Here is a 24,268-nt window from a genome sequence, read left to right on the forward strand (position 1 = left end):
TAGGCACAGAGCTTGGTGCTTTATATGTATTACCTCGCCGAAATCTCCTAGCAATTGTAGGAAATAGGTATTAGTACAGATGAGAAAACTGAGGCTCAGAGAGGATAAATGATTTGCTAACGTCACACAAGTGCAAGCAGAAGATCGAGGATCTGAACCAAGGCCTGTCTGGCTCCAAACACTTCGAAGGCCATTGTAAATTCCTAAGGGCTTACAGGGCGGAGCATAGTGAAGGCACGTAGTAAGTCCTCAACAAATCCTAGCTGCTATTAATTTGACGCAACCAGACCGCCAGCTCTGCAGGGAAGGAATCTGAACCCATAGACGCTTGTGCCCCTTAGCACGATACCCCACCCTAGGCCGACTCAGTGCGTGGAAGGCAAGGACACGGCATGGACTCCTGGAATAAGTCCCAGGGCACTGCTGATCGTTTCGCAATAAATGACTGATGTGTGCGTTTTAGCACACAGCTCTGTATGTAAGGGATGTTTCATTTCTCGTCATACTCTGGCCTCTTGCCACTTCTGGGGGAGGAGGGGGTGGGACTACCGAGGGGAGGCGAAACAGCTGGAGCTGCTTCAGGGTGAGACACACAGGAACCGCCAACCACCTAAATAAACGTCCTCTTTATTTTACCAAATATAATTTATCAGTTACGTTGACATTTGTCAATTCAGTTATAGTAACTATAAATAATCCTCTTAAGACACAGTTCTGTAACTCTTTAAGGATACAAGAGTAAACCAATGTTGCTCCTCTCAGCCAGGCCAAAATGACATGCCGTTCGTGCAATCAGGGGAAAAGAAACGAGTCTTCCGGGAAAGTCCACTTCATTTTCTTTCCCTTTCATCCCACAGTCCTCCCTCTGCTCACACACCGAGGGCTTGGGGCACGCCTACCTTCCTGCTTTTTCAGCAAAGGAGGATGCTCCTGAGTCTCCAGGGCGGCCTGGCTGAACTCCAGGGACGAGGAAGGGGTGAGTGACTGGGGGCAGGGGTGACCGGGGAACACAGGGGCACAGCCTCGGGGGCAGAGGACTTGGTTTTGGTGCCTGTACAAGAAGAGTCTGTGTGCAAATGTGTCTGGAGGTGGAGGGCAGGATAAAAGAGGGCCTGAGGGAAGAGCAGAAACAAGGCTGGTGTTAATGAACTCTGCCAGACCTGGCCCCAGCTAGATAACCCCCCCACGGTTCCTTCCAGTTCTAAGACTCCAGAAAGTGGCCTGGGCGGAAATGGAGGGACAGAAAAGATAGTCTCTGGAGGTACAGGCTGAGTTCCTGGGATGAGACCTGGTGTTGGGAAGACATAGGGTCAGTGCCTAGCCTGCTGCTGGAGGCGGGCCCTTCCAGCTAGAGAGAGGAGGGTTTATGGGGGCGGGGGAGAGAGAGGCTAGAAGACACCTGCATCCAAACGCTCGGCTATGCACACACATGAGTGTGGGCAGATTTCTGATCCGGTCAGAGTAATGGGCGGGGGCGGATGGGGAGGCTCCCGTGTTCCCCAGGTCTTGCACTCGGCAGAGCAGAGGAGCAGCAGCTGGTGACGTCTAGCCTACCAGGTCGGAATCCTCTTTTGGGTGGCTGGCAGGGGGAAGAAAAGGTGAGGAAGGCTGGTTTAGGGAAGTGACCTGCTGGCTGAGCAGTGGGGCTGGGGGCTCTAGCTGGGGTCAGCGCTGCACGGAGGCGGGATCTAGAGGCAGCGCCTGGCCTGATGACACAGATGGAAACACTTCCAGCGAGGAAGCTTTCTCTGTCACCCTGGAAGGGGCACACGGCCTTTGTGTCCGGGGAAGCAGGGGAGCTTAGAGCCGTTTCCCTGACCGCCGGCACGGTCCCTAACACGTGGTCGGCCCTCCATCAGTATAGCTCAGTGAATGCTTCAGACCAGGCCTGCACAGGAGCTCCTCTTGGGGAGGCTGGGTATTTGTTGAATGAGTGAATGAATGAATGGATGGATGATGAATGAGGGCAGAAGCCAAGAGAGAAGACCCTCCACAGCAGGACGGCATGAGTGATTTCAGGAAGGGGCAGGGTCGAAGGTGACGATGTGAAATGCCCTCGGGAGAAACAGCGACAGTGAGCCACCCTCCACATACTCATTCCCTGTCCCTAACCTTGGAACCCAACCTGGAAAGCTCTGGAAAAGGTGGTGTTGAGAGACAATTAGACACAAAGATTAAACAGAGATAAACAATCGGTCCTCTGGGCCCAGGGAGGATGTAGATCTTGGTAAACCTGTTGGTGGACACGGGTCAACAGGAAGACCGGGCCCCTACTCATTTCTTCCCGGATGTGACAATCAATTGGAAAAAGATCAAAGGGAGGGGCTGGTGGTGTTTATCAGACAGCTGGGTAAGGGGCGTGTGTACAATCTGAATAGTCAGTCGGCCTCACTCTTTTTGGGACCGAGAGAGAATAGGGCTAGGGTTACACAGGGCCAGGAGCAGCTATCTCCTTCCTAGTGCTTTGAAGTTGGTCCGTTTATAGAAGAAAATATGTGTGTGTTTTGGAGGAACGGGGGTGGGGGTGGGGGAATGATATTTATCTCTCTGTTCAATCCAAAAGAAAAAAAAAGAAGGAAAAGAAACCCAAAAAACCAGAACCCACTTACAAAGGGTTTCTCATTAGGGCCATGACCGAGTTTGCTAAAGCTAAACCAGATGCCCCCAGATCCCAGACAGAAACCCCTGCCCCAATCCACATCGCCTGGAGGCACCCACCAGGAAATTGCACTTGGTGATTGTCTCAAAAATCTACTTGTACTGCTCACCCCAGTCCATCTGTCCTGTCTGAATCCTTGCTATACAAACTTGGCTCAATGTATAAAAATTCCCATTGAAAATAATGAGAATTCAGTATCAAAGCGAAGTCCCTAGAAAGAGGCGGGAGTGTGGAGTGGGGCTGGGGGAAGGGGAACAAAAGAAAAAACTCAAACAGAAAGTGCAGGAGGGGTGGGGGAAAAGGTTGAGTGACCAGGCTAGTCCCCAACATCTGTGTCTCGGTCCCCAATGAGCCAGAGGACATGGAAGCTGAGTGCTAGGAGCCCAGTGCCGAGCAGGTCCCCCAGAGCTGTCAAGTACGGGATGGAGAAGTTGTCTGGGTCCAGGCCCCGGCCCCACATCCAGTGCACCATCCAGTCCGCGATGTACAGGAGAATCAGCACCTGGGGAGACAGAAGGGCCCGGCCTATAGCCATCCCCTCTCTCCAGGGGGAGCCAGAGGCCACGCGATGGAACGCACCCATTGCCTCACAAGGCTCGGCTATCCACAGTGGGACAGCTCATCTTTCCACCCCTGCATTGTTTCCAGTCCCAAACAAGGGACTTCGTAATCTAAATCCTACTTGTTGCAGAAATTCAGCGCTCTTGCCTCTAATTCTGGGTCATCCTATTCTCGGGTCCCTCCAGCGCCTGCCCTGTCGGCCTCTCTGGGAGCCTGGCAAGGGGCTGGGGACTGGAGCTGGCTTTCCATACAGGGGCTTCTCCACGGAGCAGAGCAGAGCAGAATAAGGACAGCATTGGAGGCTGCTGCCAGCACACTTGTACCGTTGTCTAAATAACAGTCGATTATCCCAAGCTAGCTTCCTCCTGCCCCTTTCGGTTCTGCTGCCGTGGGCTCCTGGAAAGCAGGTCTAGCTTAACATTAGCCCCAGCAAAACAGAATTACGAGTCTGTCAGCTGGATGTAAACCAGAGCGCGTATCAATTCAAAACACATTTTGGATCATCTGCTGCTTTGATTTATCTGTGCCCTTACTTCCCTCCCACTTCTACAGATCAAGAATGATCTAGATTAGAACTTTGCTAGGGGGCCCCAGGACCAGTAGCGTCAACAACAGCTGGGAGCTGGTTACAGAGGCAGAATCTCAGGTCCCCCTCTTGATCTTCGAAATCGGAACCTGCATTTTAACAAGATTCACGTACACTTTTAAGTTGGCAAAGCGCTTGATGTAGAACACTAGAGGGGAGTGACGCAGGACCATGTCTTCTATATCCTCAGCACCATTTGGGCTCCCTAAATGCCCGCATCTGCGTGCGAATGAAGAGGTTTCTACCCGTAAATCTCCAACACAGTCATTTGGGAGGTTTTGCTTTTAACCATATTTTGCAAAAACTGGTATGTAAATTCTGCCCTGAGGGGCTCAGTTGCAGGAACCGGAGGCCCTCGGGGGATCCTGAAGCCAGAACCGATACCTAATTTTAGGCAAACTTGGTTGTTCTCTCGAAGGCAGCCAGAGGTTACGGTTCCAGCACCCTGCACGTTCCCCCTTGCCTTGCACACAGCAGCCTTGTACGTGGCCTGCCCCTGGCCCTGGGTGAGGGCCGCCCCCCCCCCCTTCCCGCCCCCTAACTTCGCCCCCTTCCCAGCAGCTGCAGAAGAGTCCCAAACAAAGAGTGTGGCCAGGAGGACTTCAGGACAAGCTTCAGGAAGGGCACGGCAGCAGCTGACCCCTCATTCCAGCCTCCCGAGCCAGCTCTAGGACACATGGCTGAGAGGAGGGGGCAAAGTACGCAGGAAGAACCTTTACAGCGGACTAAGTGCCCAGCTCTGGCCCTCCACAGGCCTAGAGAAGAGAGCAGAGGTGAGGGTGCCTCCAGCCGGCCCCAAATGGGGAACAGAGCCAAGGTGTATCCTTCCTGATGGAGACCGAGGGCTAACCTCCAGCCACAGACCCTTGGCGTACCCACCCCCGCTTTCCCAGCAAGGGCACTTAACCCAACTTGCAGGGGAACGTGCCGCGTAGGTAACTGCCGCGGGGCAAGAACGGATGGTTGATTCCCAGCCCAGCCCTTGGTAAGATGTCCCAACACGCAGCCTTTTCAAGGTGTGGGGTGAGGGGCTGGAGGGATAAGAGGTTCCCAATGGCGGACTGGTTAAATGAAATCATGTCCATCTATCTATACGATAGAAGACCGCAGCCATCAAAGAATCAGGGTGCTCTTCTCTTTATGTGTTGACGTGGACTGACCTCTAGGATAAACTGTCAGGTGAAAAACCAGGGTGTGGACAGTGTGGAGGGTATGCTACATGTGTGTACAAAAAAGGGGGGGGGAGGAAAAGAAGAAAAATTATGTTTGTATAAATACAGAAAAGGGTGAAGGATCTACAAGAAACGGATGACACGGGTGGCCAGAAGGAAGGGACTGGGTGGCAGAGAGAGGGCAGGAAGGAAGAGCTCTCATTATGAACCTTTAAAATGTTTAAGCTTGGCACAGTGGCAGTATCGTAGCCAATGAGGTTTATCCGAGGCGCGATTAGGGCTAATTAAAATGTTTTGAACTATGGGGCTGTTATTACCGGTCGAAAGTCAGGTCTGTAGAAATTGAAACTATAATACTAGGGTGAGCGTGGCTCCAAAGGGATAGCGTAAGGTGGGGCCTGTGACGGAGGAACGGTTCTGTGGCGACGATACACAATTCTACGGCACGGAGACAGAACGGCATGGAATTAAACACACGCGTGCACATGAGTGTATATAAAACTGATGCAGTCCGTGGACCGTTCCGACCCTCACTGCCCTGTCTTGTCACTGTGCTGAGTTCCGTGAGATGTTACCGCTGCGGGAAACTGGGTGAACAGTACACGGGACCTCTTGGTACGTGTTTTTTGCAATTTCCCGTGAATATATAATTATTTCAAAATAAGAGGTTGCCAAAAAATGGAATATTACTAGCAGGGAGAGAGTGTATTGTGTTCCAGCATGGCAAGGCTGGACAGGGTCCTAGTGTGGTGGTGCTGACATTTTTTTTTCAAGCCGTGAAACCCTCCGTTCGAATGACATCTCCTGAGGAAGCCCAGCACGCAAAACAGCCGAGTGGAGCTCCGTGGCCAGGCCGGTGGGGGTGGCGCCCAGGCCCACCTGCTCGGCACCCTACAACCACCACCTCGGGTCCATTCCTCTCAATTTGCAAATGGATCACTGAGGCTCAGAGACGTAAAGCAACTGGGCCAAAGTCACACAGCATGTTCGTGACTCTGCTGGAACTGCAGCCTGTTCTCTGAGCCCCTGAGCCCAGTGTTTCCTGGCCACCCAGTCCCAGAAGAAGTGGTGGCAGAGTGTGTGGCAGGCCCTCCCACGCCCCTGCCGTCCGTACCTGGAGCAGGGCAGCTGTCATGTAGAAGATGATGAAGATGAGCGTAAGAGTGGTGTGCCCGCCCTGCATACAGCTGATGGTGTAGAGGAACACCAGGTGTCCTGGAACCACAAGGAGGAAGAGGACCCGGGCCGAGCGAGAATTCACATCTGGGACCAGGGGAGAGAGGAGGTGAGGAGGTGAGGAGGAGGAGCCCTGGCCCCGGAAGGCCTTTCAGTCAGGGGACACCACACTACGCTCCAGGACAGCGGGGCTGTCTCTGCTCTCCACGCCGTGGTCCCCAGCCCCCGTGGCGTCCCAGGAAAGGACCGTCTTCCTGCCTGGGATCTGCTCTCCAGAGAGAAGGAGAAGCTGCGTATCTAGGCCCCAGCTGGTTCTCAAGGGAAGCTCACTGAGTGCCGCCCCCTCCAGAGCCGCAAGGGACTGGGAGGCTGGGACTCTGCCATTACCAGGACTGAAGAAGGTGGCGCAAGGACTGGGCCAGCGGCGGGGGGCTTGCTCCGAGTTCTCCCCTGGCATCCCGTTCATGTGCAGAAAAGTGGAGATGCGGCTGGCCTGCACGGCCACCAGATTGCCCCCGACACCTGCAGAGAGACAGAGGGGGAGTGAGGAGTGGGGAGGGCAGGACACATTCACCGGTCCCACGGGGAAAAGGGACACACTGAGGAGGAAGACCAAGATGCCCCCATCTCCAGGGAGTCTTCCAGGCTCCTTCCGTCCTCCCCGCTATGGAGACGTGGCAGTCCCACGTGCCCCTCGGGTGGCCGAGAGCGCGGGAAGGGGTGCAGGCCGATCTGTAGACTCAGGGAACCTGAGCCCCTGCTGTCCCACCCACACGGCCGAGGCGACAAGGCCTTGCCTTGCCTCAGCCCCTCTCCTCAGCTCTGAGCAGACCCAGGTACCCCCTGCCCCTGTGCTGGTTCCAGGAACTGATTTCAGGCCTCAGGTTTGAGCTCTGGACTCTGGAATCTGGTACCTCTCCTAGGAACCGTGCTGGTTTATTGTTGCCCCTCCCACCGCTGACCTACCCCCTGCTCTTCTCAGCCTTGCTTGGAGCTCCGAGAGGCTGACTTCTACAGACTACATCACCCAGGCTCCCCTGCCGGCCGCTTCTAATCGGGTTAGTTCAACAGGAGGCACCAGTACCCCAGTCAGAGACGAGGGGGTGGGGGGGAAGGAGAGAGGGGTCATGTATGTCTTTCCTTATCCCAATCTGCTTTTAGGTAGAGGCTTACCCCTGCTGGGGGCAGAGGTGTGTTCCCTCTGGGCTCCTATAACACTGTTTCCTCCCCTTGACCCTTGAGGACTAGGGCTTCCTGTGGTTGCTAATCTGTGTGTCCTTCCCCTGCTCCCTGCTCTGTGAGCAGCCCCTGCATTAAAGTCTTGAACTCTCAGGGGCGCCTGGGTGGCGCAGTCGGTTAAGCGTCCGACTTCAGCCAGGTCACGATCTCGCGGTTCGTGAGTTCGAGCCCCGCGTCGGGCTCTGGGCTGATGGCTCAGAGCCTGGAGCCTGTTTCCGATTCTGTGTCTCCCTCTCTCTCTGCCCCTCCCCCGTTCATGCTCTGTCTCTCTCTGTCCCAAAAATAAATAAACGTTGAAAAAAAAAAAAAAAATTTAAAGTCTTGAACTCTCTGAGCGGGATACTCTTGCCCGCCGGAATCCCGACGCAGAGCCCCCCACACCCTCCTCTCCTGCCCCCCTCCGTTCCCCCGGCGCTGATGCCAAGACCTCACCGTTAATCACAGGCGTGAAGACGGCCATCCCTGCAAAGTTGGGGTCCGAGACAGTCTTGTCCAAGATGAGACCTCCCACACTACACAGACGAAGACAAAGTGACACAAAGATCACCGAAGGGTTGTGCTTCGGTTCCGGGGATGACAGGCACAGGCCCATCTGGCCTCGGGGAGGAAGAGGGGGTGCTCCCAGGCTCCCCGGTCTCCCAGGCCTTGCCCCCTTTGCCAGAACCAGGTGCTGCTTATGATATTCAGAGCTGGCAGAGCGGCCCCAGAGCTAACTGGTGGCACCGGGTCAGGCAGCCGCCTCCTGTACCCGCCCCGCAGGTTGGCTGCAGGAGCCAAGGGCGACCTGCCCGGGAGGGCCGCCTGGTTGTGCCTGCTCGGTGTTCGTTTCCCCTTGTGGAAACAGCGCGGGGCTCTTCCTCGGGAATCGCCTCTCTCAAACTCAGTCACTGTGGTTCGGGTGACACTGCTCCAACGATGGCCAGGCCCCGGGCCCGGCCAATCACGGCATCGCTTTCCCGCAGCCAGAGTGATGGGCAGAGCCGTGTGACTGGCTGAGAGCCGGTGAAATTCTGTCATGGGACTTTGTGAACTGTGGAGAGGCTTCCTCCCACGGGAGTTAGTAAGAGTAAGGAAAGTATGAACCTGGAGTTGCAGGCCATCACAGGGAGAAGCGGAACCGAGAGGCGGACAGTAGCGGAGCCCTGATGCTATCGCTGATGCGCCTGAGCCCAGCCAGGCCTTTTTAGTTCCCTGAGCCAGTGCGTTCTGCTGCTCAGTGCAGCCCATTTCAGATGGCTTCTGTCACATGCAACAGAAGGCCATGGAGCCGATACACTCTTGAAGGCATCTCTAGGGTCGGCACCAGACCGCTCCCCTTTTCCCAGGGCTCCCCAGGGACTCTCTGGCAGGGTGGGAGGAGGGTGAGGGTGCGTACGAGGGCCCCAGCCTACCTGCTGATGGCCATGGCAATGATGACGGGCTCCCAGCCTGAGTACAACACCTCCCTTGTGGCTGGGCTCCGTCGGGCGAGCACCACCCAGACAGGCAGCAGGGCCACGAAGAAGGCACACACCAGGGGGTAGATGTATTGCCAGTCATCTGAGAGAGGCAGAGATCAGAGGGAGGTGAGCACCGCAGCTCCCTGCTCAGGCCTCCCCCGGCTCGGCCTGCCAGTGTGCCGGCAGATCCACGGGAACGTCACCCTAGGTGCCTGTAAACACATGACCTCATTGATCCTCCCTGGAAGGCCAGGACAGAGGAGGGGCCAGCCTTTTCCATTCTGTCGATGAGGAACACCAAGCTGAGAGCTCCCCAGGCATGGGGCTCATTAGGGGCAGAGACCAGATTCCAGCTTCCTTTGCTTTGATCCCCAGAAATCACTAATTCCCCTCCCCTTCTTCACTCTGCAAGCAGATTCCCGACTTCAGTTCCTTTCCCTCACCCCTTCCACCTTTACGCCTCCCAAGGCAAGTAGGAATCCACCGGATCAGGCAAGAATAGATTTCTCAGACCCTTTTCCCCGTGCCCCTGCTGCCTGCATGCATTGGAGAGTACTTAGTCTCCGTGCTTGGGAGTTATTACAAAACTGTGTTCCAACCAGATAGTTAAGAACTTAGAGGAAATCCTTACACGCCGGTAAACCCACTGCCATCTCTCCCAATCCCCCCTACCCTGGTCACACCTTCAGTGGCCTCAGCCTCACCCCGCTCCAGGTAGAGTCCCCAGCTGATGCCTGAGAGCAGTGCCAAGGTGATGAGGTCACCCAGGCTGGCGGCAATGGGCGTGGCCACATTGTCTGGGTTGATTCCAATCTTTCGGGAGCCAATGATGACTCCAATCATGATCATACCTGGGGAGGAAGGGGATGGGCCGGGCGGGGCGAGAAGAGATAAAGGGGTATCAACAAACAAAAGGAGAGATTGGAGGTGCCAGGCTGACACCCCGCCCTTCTCTTCCTTCCTTACCCAGTACCAGGGAGGCGATGAAGGCCGTGGCCACGCTGCTGGCACACAGTAGGAAGGCGTGCGGGATGCTGAAGTGGCCGTCAGGGATCCAGCCAAAGACAACGGCTGCGATGGATGCCAGGAAGCCCACCACCGTGGCCTGCACCTGAGGAGGGAGTGGTAACTCAGACAGTGGGGGGAGGGGGTGGGGGCACCAAGAGATTCCTAGCACCGGTCACTGAGCACTTAGCCAGACCTCTTCTTGGCTCTCGGCAGCCCCAGGAGGCAGGCTGGGCTGGACTGTGCAGCAGTCCTCCCAGGCTGGAATGATGTCTTTATTTATTTAGTTTCACACCAGACACTAGTACTGGGCAGTGCACCCTGCAGGCGCCCGGGACGTGTTACTGGCTGGATGACTGTCCCTCTGGGGATTGGGGTGAGGCTCAGCAGAGCCTGAGCCTTCAGTCCACAGACAAGGCCTGGGACTCCAGGCGTAAGACTCCCAGTCTGGAAGCTGTGTAGCCTCACGTGGTCGATGGCACTCCAGCACTCCTGAGTCTGATCTGTGGGGACTCACACCCAGTGGACCCCTGCGGGTCGAGAACTGACATGGGGCCCGCTGGGACCCTCCCCATCTTGGCCGTTTTCCTGGGAAACTTGGTTACCTCCTAGAGCTGCTTCCGGAGACGCCAGCTCGGCAGGATGCTGGAGTGTCGCTCCCAAGCAGGCTGGGGCTGACCTCAGTCGTTCAGATTCCTGACTAAGGGGGAAGCTTAGCCCACCCTCGCTGGTCTCTGCTTTCTTACCTGGATGAGGGCCATGTTCCCCGTGATCATCCGCCAGAGCTCCTTGGGAGTGTCCATGTGCCCAATGTTGGCCTGGGAGAGGGAGGGCGAGGGGCTGGAGCTCCAGGCTGGAAAAGGCCTGCAGCTCTGTCTGTTAGGAACCTGCCCGGATTAGGAGCCAGTGCATGTGGCCTAAGACCCTGGGCCCAGGGCGTAACCCCCAGGGAAAGTGAAGCAGCATCAAGGGGGCCAGGAGAGGGAAGGAGCTAAAGAGGCTGAGCTGCTGCAGCTGGGGGCGGGGGGCCGGAAGGGGGCTCCCAAGGCAGCCCGCTCTTCTCCTTCTCGCCTCCTCTCAGGACAGCCGCTGAGCAGAGGCAGAGTCCATCCCACCGGCTGCTCATCTGGGCGGCCCATTCCCGTGTGGGTCAGAATGACCCAATCCCTGGCTCTGAGGCCCGCTTGCCATCCTCGGGCAGGAAAGGTCAGCTGCCGGTACAGGACCGGGGCTGCAAGAGGGTCTGGGAAGAAGCGGGGTGGCGTGGGAGTAGGCCAGAAGTAAGGCAAGATGGGGTGGGCTTGACCGGCTGCCACTCTCTCTGCTGCCCTCTCCGGACTTGGAGCCGTGCGGGACATCCCTGCCAGCTGGCTGCCCAGCCTCCTGAGTTTTATTGCTTCCCACCTCCCCCCCTGTGGCCCTGAATCTGGTTCCTTCTCTGAACCATCATGGCTGATCTCTGGGGCCGTGGGGAGGGGGAGTGATAAGCAGCCCCCTCCCTGTCTATTCACTTGATGAAGAGTAAGCGGCAATGGGGGAAAGGGAATGGGATGCGAGGGGGGCTGGGAAGGCCTGGCTCTGCTCCTGCCCAGCTGTGGAGTAGGGCTGGAGATCAGAGGAGGCCCCCATCTGTGCAGGTCGAGGGACCAGCATGACGCTTGCCTGTCAAAGCTGCACAAACAGTCACGAGGCGGGTTGCAAAGCAGGGGGTGGGGCAAGAGTCCAGGGACAGCTGGGACATCCAGAAACCAAGCCTGGGAACCACTCTGGGCGGGGAGCCCCTGCCCAGAAGCAGGACGCCCAGGCTGGGATCTCCCTACCCCTTCCCGCCCCAGCCCCACACTCCAGGCCTGGGCACTCGAGAAAGGCCTGTAGTGATCTCTCAGTCTGGCTCTGTGCCGCCCGGAGTCCTCTGTGTGTCCCATGCCTCCCAGCCAGGACACTCACTGCAGTGGACAGCCTCGATGCCAGGGTCATTTCCAGGTTCCCCTTAAGCCCCAGCAGCGCAGGCACCAGGATGAAGACCTCTGTCACCTTCTGGAAGACTTCCCAGTGCTACAAGGTGAAAACAGAACCCAGGAATCTCAGTGCCCCAAACGGTTGGCATCAGGTCGAGCAGATAGTCTGGGACCAGGGGCTCGAGGAGGAAATGGAATCAGCAGGGCATGAGCACACCAAGCGCCTTTTCTCCAAGAACCCTGGAACCCAACCAAGAGCATGGTGCTGCAAACAACACGGCCCCCGCTTCCTGGCACCCAGAAATGGGGAGACGTGGAGGGTCGCTTCCAGTCAGGAACTCCGGCCTGGTTCCACTTCCTCTGCCTGCTCTCTGGAGCCGGGGGGAGAGGAGGTGAGGACCCACACAGCTGTCACCCCAGGCTGGTTTACACCCCAGAACTCCTTCCCAGGCCCCCCCTCAAATAGCAGTCCCCAACCTCTTCGCCTTCAGCCCAGTTTCTCTGTGGCTGCAGCCTTGGGTGGTGTTGTCTCAGCTGTCGAGAGCCAGGCTCCACAGGGCTGGGGCTGAGATTAGAGTTTGTTTGGTTTCTGTGTCCAAGGGCTTTGGGCCTCAGCCACAGCAAGTCTCCTTAAGAGGCTCTGAATCAAGACCGGGGCCCCCAAATCTCTGCGTGCTGGTTTGCAGGAGGCTTTTTATGCCTCCTCTGCATTCCCGCACCTCACATCCCTTCCCCAGTCTCTCAGCTAGGCAAGGCAGGTGTGGCCCTGTAGGAAGAGCACTGGACTAGGAGTCGGGAGACAGAGGTTCTAGTCTGGGGACTATCAGGCCTGGCTCTCCACCCAGTTTCTTCAGCCAACAGCTGTTAAGTGCCGACGGTGTGCCAGGCTAAGTGCTCTACATATGTTTTCTCACCTCTTCCTATCAACAATGCATTTCGGTGGGGGCTGTTTTTGTCCCCATTTTGTGAGTGGGGAAAGAGAGGTTCAGGGGGCGCAATACTTGTTCGTGCCAAGAGGGGAAAGAGAAAGAGCCAGGATTGGCTATTTGAAAGCTACTTTAATTGCAAGTGAGACTAAAGATGTGCAAAAAAGGCTGGGATTGCGTCTCCCTCCCTGGTGCTGGCTGCCGCGTGGGCTCCAGTATTTGTTCCCTTATTTGTTTAGGAATGGGTCACCACCTTTGGAGAGGGAGGAGGGGGTGGGCGGCCAGGCGAGCGTATGCAGGCTGATGAGGGAGTTGTGGGCAGGAGACAGAGTGCTGTGGGTGGGAGGGCACTGGACTGAGAGCCTTGGGTCTCTTACAGAGACCACAGGGGTGGGCCTTATGCTCTCCCCCCTAGCGGCCTCCCACACGGACCAGGACAACCTGTACGGGGGCCTCAGACACATTACAAGGGCCTCAAGCTCCTGACTGTAAACTGTACAATTCAGGGGCCAACTCAGATGGTCTCTAAAGGCAATTCCAGCATTGACACTCCACAGTTAAGAACGAGGACAGCTGTAAATCAAACCCCCAGGGAGATGCATCACCTACACCCATTAGATTGTCTACTATGCAAAATCGCCAGAAAAAAACAAGTGTTGGTTGGCAAGGAAGTGGAGAGACTGGAGCCCTCGTGCGCTGTTGGTTGGGGTGCAAAATACCGTAACCACTGTGGAAAATAGTATGCAGAGTCCCCCCCAAATTAAAAATAGAACCACCCTAGGGGCACCCGAGTGGCTCCGTCGGTTACGCGTCCGACTTCGGCTCAAGTCATGATCTCACGGTTCATGGGTTCGAGCCCCATGTCCGGCTCCGTGCTGACAGCTCAGACCCTGCAGCCTGCCTCAGATTCTGTGTCTCTCTCTCTGTCCTTCTCCCACTTGTGCTCTCTCTCTCTCAAAAAAAAAACCCAAAAAACAAACAAAAAAACTTAAAAAAATGTAGAGAATAATAAAACTACCCTATAATCCCGCAATCTTCCTGCTGGGTGTATATCCAAAAGAAGCGAAAGCAGAGTCTTGAAGAGATATTTGCTCACCCATGTTCACAGCACCATTATTCACAATGGCCAAGAGGTACAAGCAGCCCTGGTGCCCACTGATGGACAGACACATGAGGTGGTATATACAGACAGGGGACCAGTGTTCACCCTTAAAAAGAGGACATTCTGGGGCTCCTGGGTGGCTGAGTCGGTTACGCATCCAGCTGTTGATTTTAGCGCATGGCATGATCTCGTGGTTCGTGAGTTCGAGCCCCCCATTGGGCTCTGCACTGACAGCACGGAGCCTGCTTGGGATTCTCTCTGCCCCTCTCTCTGCCCCTCCTCCGCTTGTTCTCTCTCTCTCTCTGTCTCTCTCTCTCAGAATAAATGAGCAGACTTTAAAAACTAACTAAATGAATAAATTAAAAAAAAAAAAGGAAGAGCATTCTGACACATGCTATATAACATGGATGGACCGTAAGGACATTATACAAAAGTGAAATAAGCCAGAGTCACAAAAAGACAAATACTCTACAATTCCACTTCTATAAGGCACCCAAAGTAGTCAAATTCATAGAAATAACAAGTAGAATGCTTGGTTGTCAGGGGCTGGAAGGGGATTTAGTGTTTAATGGTTATAGACGTTCAGTTTCTCGAGATGAAAAAGTTCTAGAGATCTGTTTCACAACCATGTGAATATACTTAACACTACTAAATTATCCATTTAAAAATGGTTGAGATGATGAACTTTGTTGTGTGTTTTTTACCACAATAATAAATAATAACAATAATAATCATAAAAGATGAGCAAGGATTATCGGAGGGGGCTGGGCCAGGGCCAGAGACTTGAGCAGGCTGGATACCTACCGGGAGGGCCTAGAAGGTAAGGATTTCTCTCTTCTTGTCAGAGTTCTTTTCGCGGGTGTGTGCGCATGTCGCTGGGGTGTATGCTCACCCGAGCTCCTGGTCTGGCCCCTCACAGGTGGAGGGCGTAGGACTCTCTTTAGGGGAGCCCCTCCCCAAGACTAAGGATGGGAGAGCAGCCCCCACCCCCTGCCTGCCCCCTCTCCCCCGGCGCCACTGGCTGAGCTTTGAGGTGCCCCCAGGAGGAGAGAGCCAGCCCCTTGCAGACACTGGAGGACCGTGAACCCCGTCTCACTCCCGGGGTCCCCAGCGAGAAGGCAGCCCCAGCGAGCCCCGGCCACCCCGGAGGAACTTGGGGACCGTTACTCTGGGACACAGCTAGGGCACACCACTGGGGTTCCAGCTCCCTGCGGACCCGGCCTGCTCTGTTTCACCTCATCCTCTCTCCCTAAACTGGACAAACAGCTCCAGGGAGGGGAAGACTTCCCCTCCCCCCACGAGGGTGGCTGACTGGGGACTTCGGAAGCTTCTCTCAGAGCACAGCCTCGTATCCCCTCCTCACTGCAAACCATCCGCCCCTCCCAGCTACCACGCCGCCTGCTCCGTGCAGAGCCTGGCTCTCCTGGTGGGCGCGGGTAACGTGCACGTGCGGGCCGAGTGAAAGACCTGGAAAGAAATATTTAAGTGTCTGCGTATAATGTCGGCTACGCTGTTTGTGAGGCGTATTGTTTGTCTTTGCGATTATTTAAGAAAAAAATGTAGGAAGCCGAGCTAAGCCCCTCTGGCTGCCATGATAAGCACTCCCAAAGCCCTCCACCTCCCAGCACACACGTTAGAAGGACCTAGAAGGTACGGGGGTTTCAGTAGTGGCAAGATGAGAGACGGAGAGGCAAGGGGAACACGCAGTCACTCTAAGAGCCCCTGTGCTAAAGTTTTCCCAGCCCACACGCAATTCGGCCTGGAATCTCGCACTGCCTGACCCTCGGCCCAGCAAAACCCTGAACTGGCACTTGGGTCAGAGTAGCCAATTCCCACACACATACTTGCTTCACCCACCGGGCCTGCTCAAAGAGGCAGCTCAGGCGGGGGCAGGAGGGAGCCTCTGAGACACACACACATGCACACACACTCTGTGTCTCTGGGAAGAGAGGCGGGTGATGTGGAACCAGCCTGGGAGGCAGGGCGGCCCTCAGGTTGAGCGGCTAGAATGTGGCAGGGGCAGACAGTGAGTGTCTCTCTTCCTTCCGTTGGCCTAATTCAGGCCCATCCTGTTCATCCTGGTGAGGAGTGCCTGCCCCTGAAGTCAATCAAACCTGCCAGCCAAGCCTTCACCCACGCCTTCCTGCTCTGCTGGGGACAGAAAAGGGCACGGTCCAGGAAGCACGGCCCCACTCGGTAGGGGAGGGCATCTACAGATCTCACTGCTTTTCAGAATGTAGCTCCTCTTCCCTTTCTCTGTCCTTGGCTGGGGCTGGGGGCTCACTGGTTCCTGATATCCGGGGGTGAGAAATGAGACTGCTCCCCCCACACTCCAAAATAATCCTGATCCAAAGCGATCACCCTAAATTTCATACCTCAGTGGTCCTGCCGGGACCTCTTCCCCCTCCTTCCAACTTGCCTCTCCCATCCCTTACCTCCTCTGGCTTCATATACTGACCTCCGTCCGCTTTCGAGCATTCTGCCCTGTGCTCTCTCCCCCTCCAGGAGGGTAGCGGCAGGGCGGAGAGTCACAGCCAGGAACAGGTGGAATCAAGACATTAAGAAGACCAAAATCCTGGGGTGCCTGGGTGGCTCAGTCAGTTAAGCGTCCGATTTTGGCTCACGTCATGATCTCGCGATTCGTGAGTTCAAGCCCCGTGTCGGGCTCTGTGTTGATAGCTCAGAGCCTGGAACCTGTTTCAGACTCTGAGTCTCCCTCTCTCTTTCTGCCCCTCCCCTGCTCATGCTCTGTCTCTCTCTCTCTCTCTCAAAGATAAATAAACATTAAAAAAAAAAAAAAGAAGACTAGGGGGCGCCTGGGTGGCGCAGTCGGTTAAGCGTCCGACTTCAGCCAGGTCACGATCTCGCGGTCCGTGAGTTCGAGCCCCGCGTCAGGCTCTGGGCTGATGGCTCAGAGCCTGGAGCCTGTTTCCGATTCTGTGTCTCCCTCTCTCTCTGCCCCTCCCCTGTTCATGCTCTGTCTCTCTCTGTCCCAAAAATAAATAAACGTTGAAAAAAAAAATTAAAAAAAAAAAAAAAAAAGAAGACTAAAATCCCTAGAGATAAGCTCTGACCGGGCTGTGGGAGGACCCCGGAAGCTGGGCTGGAGTTGAGGACTAAGTCAGAGTCACCTGCCTGAGGCTTTCCCCCTCTGCAGGCATCCCAGGTGCCCAAGCAGGCGAGCCCCAGGCCAGCCTGGGTATCCGGGGCTGTACAAAGGGCGAGAAAGAGAGTGGTCAACGGAGATGGGATCCGAGCATCCTGCCCGAGAGCGCCAGCGGCCCTGGGAGCAGGCCAGGCTGGCAGGAACGCTTCTTTCCCTCCACTTCCCCAAGCCCACATTCGCCATCCGCCTTCATCTCCGTGGACTCTTCCACATGAGCAGCTGGAGGAGGAGGTGTTTGGGGGAGGAGGTTGTCGCCTTTCCTTGGGATTCTCAGTACGTGAGTAGGGAGCTAAAATAAGGACCTAGGGGTCTCGCCTGTCTTAACACAGCTGGGAATTCCAGGAAAGGTTGGTACACACCACCTCCTGCCACCCCCATCCCTCAAAAGGCTGACGGAAAAGGGGAGTGAGATGCCCTGCAAAGGCCTAGGAGCAGACTGGGGGGCGGGGCACAGAGCACCTTCGGCAGATCCCTATCCAACCACATTCAACCAACCGCCTCCACTCCCACAATGGGCCCAACCCTGCTTTCCTTCCTAAATGTCACAGGAACTTTCAGCCTCGGTCTGGACGCTGGAGCAGATGGCAGTCCATTTTTCTTTTTTTTTTGACTTTTGGACAGTATACCAGTCCCTTATCTCACTGCAGAGGCTGGCTGTGCACATTGGAGGGGAGGGCAGATAAGAGGCAACAGAAAGGAGCCTCCTAGGAAGAGACTAAGTCTTCTGCAGTCGTGTGGAAAGATGGGGGGCCCTGGACCAAGGAGCCATCAGCACCGGACTTTGGTTCATTTGCTCTGAGATGCTGGGGACACTCTATAGCCAACCCCTCCAGATGGCCCCAGTCTTTTAGGCACTCCCAAATTCTGTCCCACTGAAGGCCATCTTAGCTTGTGAAGGGGGAATACAAGTGTGAATCCCTAGAAATCGTCCTGCTTTTCCTGAATCTGAGATTGTCAGTCACCCCTCTCCCCCTGCCCCCTGCCCTTTGCTCTCCTGGATGTGGAATAAGAAACTCCCTGTGGTCCCATGTCCTGGTCTTTCTGCACCCTCCTCCTGCCCTGATATCACTGTAGCCATCTGCAAGGCCTGCTCCAACCCAGCTGTGACAGGAAGGCTGGGGGAGGGGGACAAGGACAAACCAGCCATTGTCATCTATACCAAATGGATCCTAGCTCTGGGGTGAGAGCCTAAGTGCCACACTGAGGGCAATTGCTGGCCCTCTGTGGGTACGCTGGGCAGGCTCCAAAAGTCCCTACCGCCGTCTCAGGCTCATGGGGGTGGGGTGGGGGTGGGGCAAGATGTGAGAAGCCTTTTCCATCTCTAGAGTTCTGAGTGTGTGGGAATGGGGTGGGGGTGGGGGACCGCTAAGAACCTTTGTTCTTGTTCACTTTATAACTCCAATTGTTCAGGATTCTGATCCACTCTATCCTTTGAGGGAAGACGTGGAGAGCAGATTCCTCCCTGAGTCTTTAACCAACTGGCAAATCACGGGCATGGTGAAGGCTGCAGGGCTTAACGGCCCAGGAGGCTCTGAGTCAGGATGACCAGGGACAAGTTCCCTAATTCCTCTCAGCCATAGGTTCCCTATCTACAAAATGGAGATGATCATGGTGCCTACCTCACGGGCCTACAGAAGGCCATTACCATTACTGTCATTATCACGCAGAAAATAAAACAGCTGGCCCCTGGTTGTATACCCCTTTGTAAGCACCAAACCAGAACTCAAAAACTCTTAAGAATGAGAACCAAGGCCACAGGAAAGGGACGGAAGAGGTGCGGACATTGCTACCCCAGGCTCATTTCTCCTCCGGCTCCTGCCCCCACTCCCTGCCCCAGGAGGAGAAGCAGCCACTGGGGGAGGAATCCGAAGCCTGCCTTCCCAGCTCCAGACTGGCTTCCCAACCTCCATGAGGAACAACCCTGAGGACGACAAGTCAGGGCAGAGGGAAGGTCCTGTCCAGATGACAGGACAGGCCGAGGCACTCTGGCATGACATTAACACCATCCTCATCAGCAACAGGAAGTGCAGGGTTCTTCTCGTAAGGGCTCAAGTCAAAGTGGTCCAGGGGGACGCTGTCGACAGAGCCACGTAGAAACCACCACCCTCAGTTCCCTGGGACACTGGCAAAGTGACACCCGTCCACCAGCAGGACTCTCTGCATCACCACATGCGTTGTGTGTAGGGCTGGCCTGGCCCAGGGAGGGGATGTTGAGCTCCACGTCCTCATGGACATGGGAGATTTCACGGTTAGGGACAAACTGGTTGGTGGTGGTGGTGGGGTGGGGGGAACGTGTGGATCCCAAGGGCAAAGGCCAGATTTTTCCCTGGTCTTTGTATTTCTCTAAGTACCTAGGACAGAGCTCAGCACTCAGCAGGAATTTGATACCTGCTAATGATTAACTTTGATAAACCCAGCACCTTGAGGCAGGGGAACTCTGTGTGCCTTACTACACTTCAAAAACTTTTACCTGGAGACAAGACTTGAATTCTCTCTTGGACCTGAAGGTTCTGGGTGAGTCCTAACCTGCTACGCAGCATACCCCTGGCTCTCAGCTTCCAGGGCCTGCCAGTTGTTATTCTCACCTCTACCCAGTAGCCTCACGAGAAGCCTTTTTTTGCTCAGGGCAGATTCATGAACGGCAGGTAAGAAGCAAAGAGGAGAGATGGTTCTGCCCAGGCCTGGTTACCTTTTGTCCCCATTTACACCACAGAATTGGCACTTCTAGGTCTTACCCCCCAGCCCCCTCACCTTCCCCCCCAAATCATGCATCAGATCGCATGTGCTTACCCCTGTTCTCCAAGGAGATCGTACCAAGGTTACAGGCAGATAAGCAACACAAAATGCCTTTAAGAACCTTCCCACTTAATTTGAGACCCTCTTGGCAGCTGAACAAATTCCTGCCCAGCAGGGGGAAGGAGGGGAGACTTGAAACTGAGCTTTCTACTGTGGGTATCCTTGAAACCCCAAGTGAAGGAAAAAGACAGCACAAAGAGGAGTCCCATCTAAGTGTCTCCTACTGAGCTGGGCTCAGGAGGAATGCCCAGGAGGCATGGTAGGCAACAACCTTGTTCCATCTCCCCTCGTCCAAGCCTGAGCTCTGGAACAAATTCTGCTTCTGTTAAGCAATGCTGCCCTGAACACCTCCTCAGGGCTACTGGGCTTCCTCGAGGCTTCTGTAGAAAGTAAACTAGACCAAGAAGAAACTGAGGATGTGATCCAAAGGGAAACAGTATTCTAGGAAGCAGCAGCTGCTTCTGACAGGGAGGTGGAGAGAAAACTCCAAGAGTCAGTTTCCCAGGAGGAAAAGGTGGCCCTGGGTTCACGGTCAGGAGCTGCCCTACCCAGGTCCTACCTGCACGATGTCCAGCACCATGCCAGCAGCCACAGTCCCAAAGCCTGCCAGGAGGAAGGGAAACAGCACTTGCAGCCCGATGGAAAAGGAGGTCTCCTTGAGAGGGGAGGGTGGTGCGGGGCCACGGTCTGTGCTGACGTCGTCGCTTTCATTGCTCTGGCTCCCGTTCTCCAGAAGGGCGTCCTCCTCCCGAACCCCCTTGGCGTTGGCCCGGGACTCAATCACCACCACCTCCACCCCAGCCCCATCAGGCCCCAGGAACTCTGAGGTCCCAGCCAAGGGCTCTCGCCCGGGGCCATCAGAAGAGCAAGGTGAGGGAGTAGGGCCAGTCCCGTTCAGCTGGTGGGCGTCCTTCGGCTCTGGCTTAGAGGACATGACGGGAAGGGAGGAGGGGAAGGGAGAACTTCTCTCTCTCTTTTTGTTTGCTTTCTCTCTCCCTTTCTAAGTTGGGAAAGAACTTAGTCTTGGGGTGAACCCAGGCTTGGGTGCCGCGGGACCTCTTCCCGCGGCTCTCTGCTCCTACCGGGCGCTGCAAAAACTGCTCCACCGACAGGCAGCCCCATCAAGCACTGAAGCGGCGAGCTGGAAGGAAACAAGAAACTCCTCACCAGGCTCCGCGGCCAGCCGCTAGGGGTGCAGGTGCCTGACTCCGGCCGGCCAGCGCTGTGCTCGGGGGCAACTTATCTGGCCTCTTATCTTCTTTGGTTCTGAGCGGCAGGTTCCTCAGGGCAGGGGGCATCCAGAGTAGAAGAGCCCAGCCAAGTCTGGGGCGGCCTCTTAGGTGGCCCTTCTTTCATGAAAAGTAGCTTGAGTTCAAATCCTTGAGAAGGCAGCTGCGGCTGCGGCTCCCTCAGCTTCCCACAGCTCCTAGGGCTCTGTGGTCCCAGGGCAGTGTCTGCCGCCCTTCCCCTCTCCTCCAGAGATTTCCTTCCTTCCTGGGAAGACCTTGTCCCGCGTTGAATCCCTGGTCCTTAAAGTCACGAGAATCTGTGCGGAACACCTGATGTGGGAAGGAAGAAGACGAGAAAAAGAGAATGTTACGATATGGCAAAGGAGAGCTCATACTGGGACAGTTTTCCCACAAAGGCAGGCACTGAGTTTTCACTAAAACTACCCGTTCCCGCACTGTGGCATCTGGAGGGCCAGCAGGCACTGACCCTGCCATTGTCCCAACTGGCAGCCCACCGTCCCCCAGGGGTCACCGCAGTGGTCAACAGCAGCGAGATGTGGCCAGCCTGGGAGTGGGAAGATGTGGTTCAGGAGACCTTGGCATTGTCTTCTTGGCAACCAGGGGTGGACAGGGATGTCCTGGGGGAGACCCCTTCTTGAATGCTTATTAAGAACCTGGGATTATTTAAGTGTAGTCTCCCAGTGGGGTCAGTCACAAATTTAGTCACAAGCTCCCGGCCACACAGCAGAGGCACTGTACTGCAAAAGTGATTGTTTACAGTCACGAGACAGCTGTGCAAGGCAAATAAACAGGGAGAATCTAGTCACTAAATGAAAGTCTCCAGACCCCCAAACAGCCATAGCCCCTGAGGGAGAAAAAAACAAACAAACACAAAAACCAAACCTAGGAGGACTCCCTGGGCAATGGGGCAAGGCTGCCAGACCAAGGCCAAGAGCCAGAGGCCTACCCACTCCTGCCCTTGAGAGTCAGCAGTGTTACAAAAAGCTCAGACGCTGACTGGGATCCAGGCTTCTGTCTCTACTTCTCTCCTCCTCTTCTTGGCCTTGTGGGTTTGTCAGATAGGACAAGAGAGTTATCTCAGTTTGAAGGGAGACAGCGCAAAACTATTGGTTATTATGCACACATTTCAGTTCCCTAGGTTCGTCCTGTTCCCCAGGGTTACTAAGAGTTGGATATAGTGGAATTCTTAAAAAACAAAAAGACAAAAGCAGCAAAACTAAAAAGAAAAAAAAAAAAAGTAAAACAAAGCAAAGCAAAATATAAGCAGCAGCGTAAGCCAAAATGCACTTGTTCCCAAATGCATGTGTCTAGGTGTAACGGTCCCACTTTTCCTGTTTACGACCCCCCCAGGCCCTGATCCCACCCTAGCCCATTTCACCAAAATAGTTCTTACAGGCAAAAAATACATATAAAGAGAATTTCCCTAGGTAGGATGAACAAGTGCTTAAGTATTCCAAACACAATTAGTCAACTCCAGTTTGGGAAAGGGTGATTCAAACTCCGGTAACTGACCCATGGGAATTGTTTTCTCTTTCTATGGACTCAAGCCACACATCCAGATTCCCTTTTCAGACCTCTTTAAACACAGTCCTGTGGTTCTTGACCCTCACTAGAAATCCAGAACGAGACCTCCGAGCAGGAGAGTCCACTGCTCCTATCCCAGCAGCGCCTGCTAGAACCTGACCCTCCCTCCTCCTCCTGTCTTCCTGGCAGGCCACCTAAACTGAAAGGGGGCACTCAGGAAGAGAAGCCAGTCCCTCACCACACTCCTTCCAGTAAAGAGACTTCAGACGGGCCTAAGGCCCTGGGATGAAAGAAGCAAAAGTAAACCAGGATGCCCTGAGGAGGGGACAAAAAGAGACCCGTTTTAGTATCTCCAAACCCAGGGCGGGGGAGAAGTAACTGGGTGGCCTACCCCGCCTCTCCCGCATTCAGACTCAGCAAATGCGCTGCTCGCCAGGGCTCCCGCCCTCCGCCACCCACCGCCCCAGACCCAACAGGACTGACCTGCCTCTCGCTTGGGAGGAAGGGGGGTGCCTGGCGAGTGGCAGCAGGGACCCGTGGTCTCGGGGGGTGCAGGGTTCCCCCTCTTCTCATCACTCCTCCTCGGCAGTCCTCCTCGGCCCCAGGCGTGCGCGCCCCCCACCCCCCCGCACCCCCGGCCAAGGCGAGCGTCCAGCCGCGACACCCGGCTCGCTACATTTCGCCTCTGCGTTACAGCGAGGCCGCCGCTCCGCTTCCCCGAGGGGTAGGTGGCCGGGGAGGGCAGGATATACCGCCTCGGGCCCGGGCGGGGGGGACCCGGACGGGGGACCGTGGGGCTGAACTCACTCGCCCCCAATCGCTTCTTGCCCGCGGACTTGGGCCCGACTGGTTGGCTGCTAGTGGCAAACGTGATCTGGGGCAGACTGGGTGGCACCCCCCCCTCCATCAAAAATAGGTTCAGGATGGACAACTGCGGCAGCCAATCGGAGGCAGGGGAGGGGGCGGGCTCAGCCTCGGCCCGGCCCCTTTCCTTCGCTTTGTGCCGGGGAGGCGGGGCGCCGGGGAAACGCAGTGCGAGGAGTGACGGCGGCTGCGGGCCGGCGGCGTGTGCCGGGAGCTCGCGGGTCCCCTCGCCCGGCGGCCGGCGACCCGAGGTTTCCGTTGCCCGGCGCTCGCCGCTCGGGGCCGCCTCCCCCGAGCCGGCCCCGCCCTGCCGCGAGCCGCCGCCGCCGCCGCCGCCGCCGCCGCCGCCGCCGCCGCCGCCGCCGCCGCCGCCGCCGCCGCCGCCTCGCCCTTTAAAGGCTTGTGCGCCTGTGCGCGTTTCCTCGCGCATCTTGAGTGTTTCCTCCAGCCCGTGGCCTTCGTAGAGTCGGTGTGGAGCCAGCCAGCTCTGACCCCGCGGGCTCAAGCAACCATCCCCGCGCTCCTTCCGGTGCTCGGCACCGGGAGAGAACCGTCCCCACCTCGTTCCTGGACACAGCCCCTCTGCTGCTGGCTCGGCCCCTCGCGCTGCCTCCAGATCCCGCGTTCCTCTAAGCAAATGGCTCGGCCCTGACGGAACCGGCCTTAATAACGTCCCACTTTTGGAAGGGGTGGGGATGGGCGGGCGGGAGCGAAAACAGGTCAGACTCGCGGCTGGGGTCCCACAGGCCCCACCTGAGGGAGGGGCGGAGGGGAGCTTCCTCTGACCCACCGTTCCCGGTGGCAACATAGGGGAGAGATGTCTGCATCCCGGGCGAAACGAAATC

The 24,268-nt window shown here is 56.1% G+C and overlaps 1 protein-coding gene and 1 non-coding gene across 2 annotated transcripts; one reads left to right on the forward strand and one right to left on the reverse strand.

The window, feature by feature from the left end:
- Window positions 1-611: 611 nt before the first annotated feature.
- Window positions 612-23,443, reverse strand: SLC41A1 (solute carrier family 41 member 1). The gene is made up of 11 exons (XM_047840647.1): window positions 23,043-23,443; window positions 20,345-21,344; window positions 11,785-11,892; window positions 10,584-10,655; window positions 9,799-9,943; window positions 9,537-9,683; window positions 8,785-8,932; window positions 7,826-7,905; window positions 6,542-6,676; window positions 6,093-6,241; window positions 612-3,161 (listed from the first exon to the last, which is right to left on the reverse strand). The coding sequence occupies exons 2-11, from the start codon at window positions 20,717-20,719 to the stop codon at window positions 2,976-2,978; spliced, it is 1,545 nt and encodes a 514-aa protein (XP_047696603.1). The 5' UTR covers window positions 20,720-21,344; window positions 23,043-23,443; the 3' UTR covers window positions 612-2,975.
- Window positions 5,202-5,338, forward strand: LOC125155911 (U4 spliceosomal RNA). Its single transcript, XR_007148419.1, has one exon. It is a non-coding gene; the product is annotated as a U4 spliceosomal RNA (small nuclear RNA).
- Window positions 23,444-24,268: the final 825 nt, after the last annotated feature.

This window comes from Prionailurus viverrinus, chromosome F1 (genome assembly GCF_022837055.1).
Source record: "Prionailurus viverrinus isolate Anna chromosome F1, UM_Priviv_1.0, whole genome shotgun sequence".
Taxonomy (NCBI): domain Eukaryota; kingdom Metazoa; phylum Chordata; class Mammalia; order Carnivora; family Felidae; genus Prionailurus; species Prionailurus viverrinus.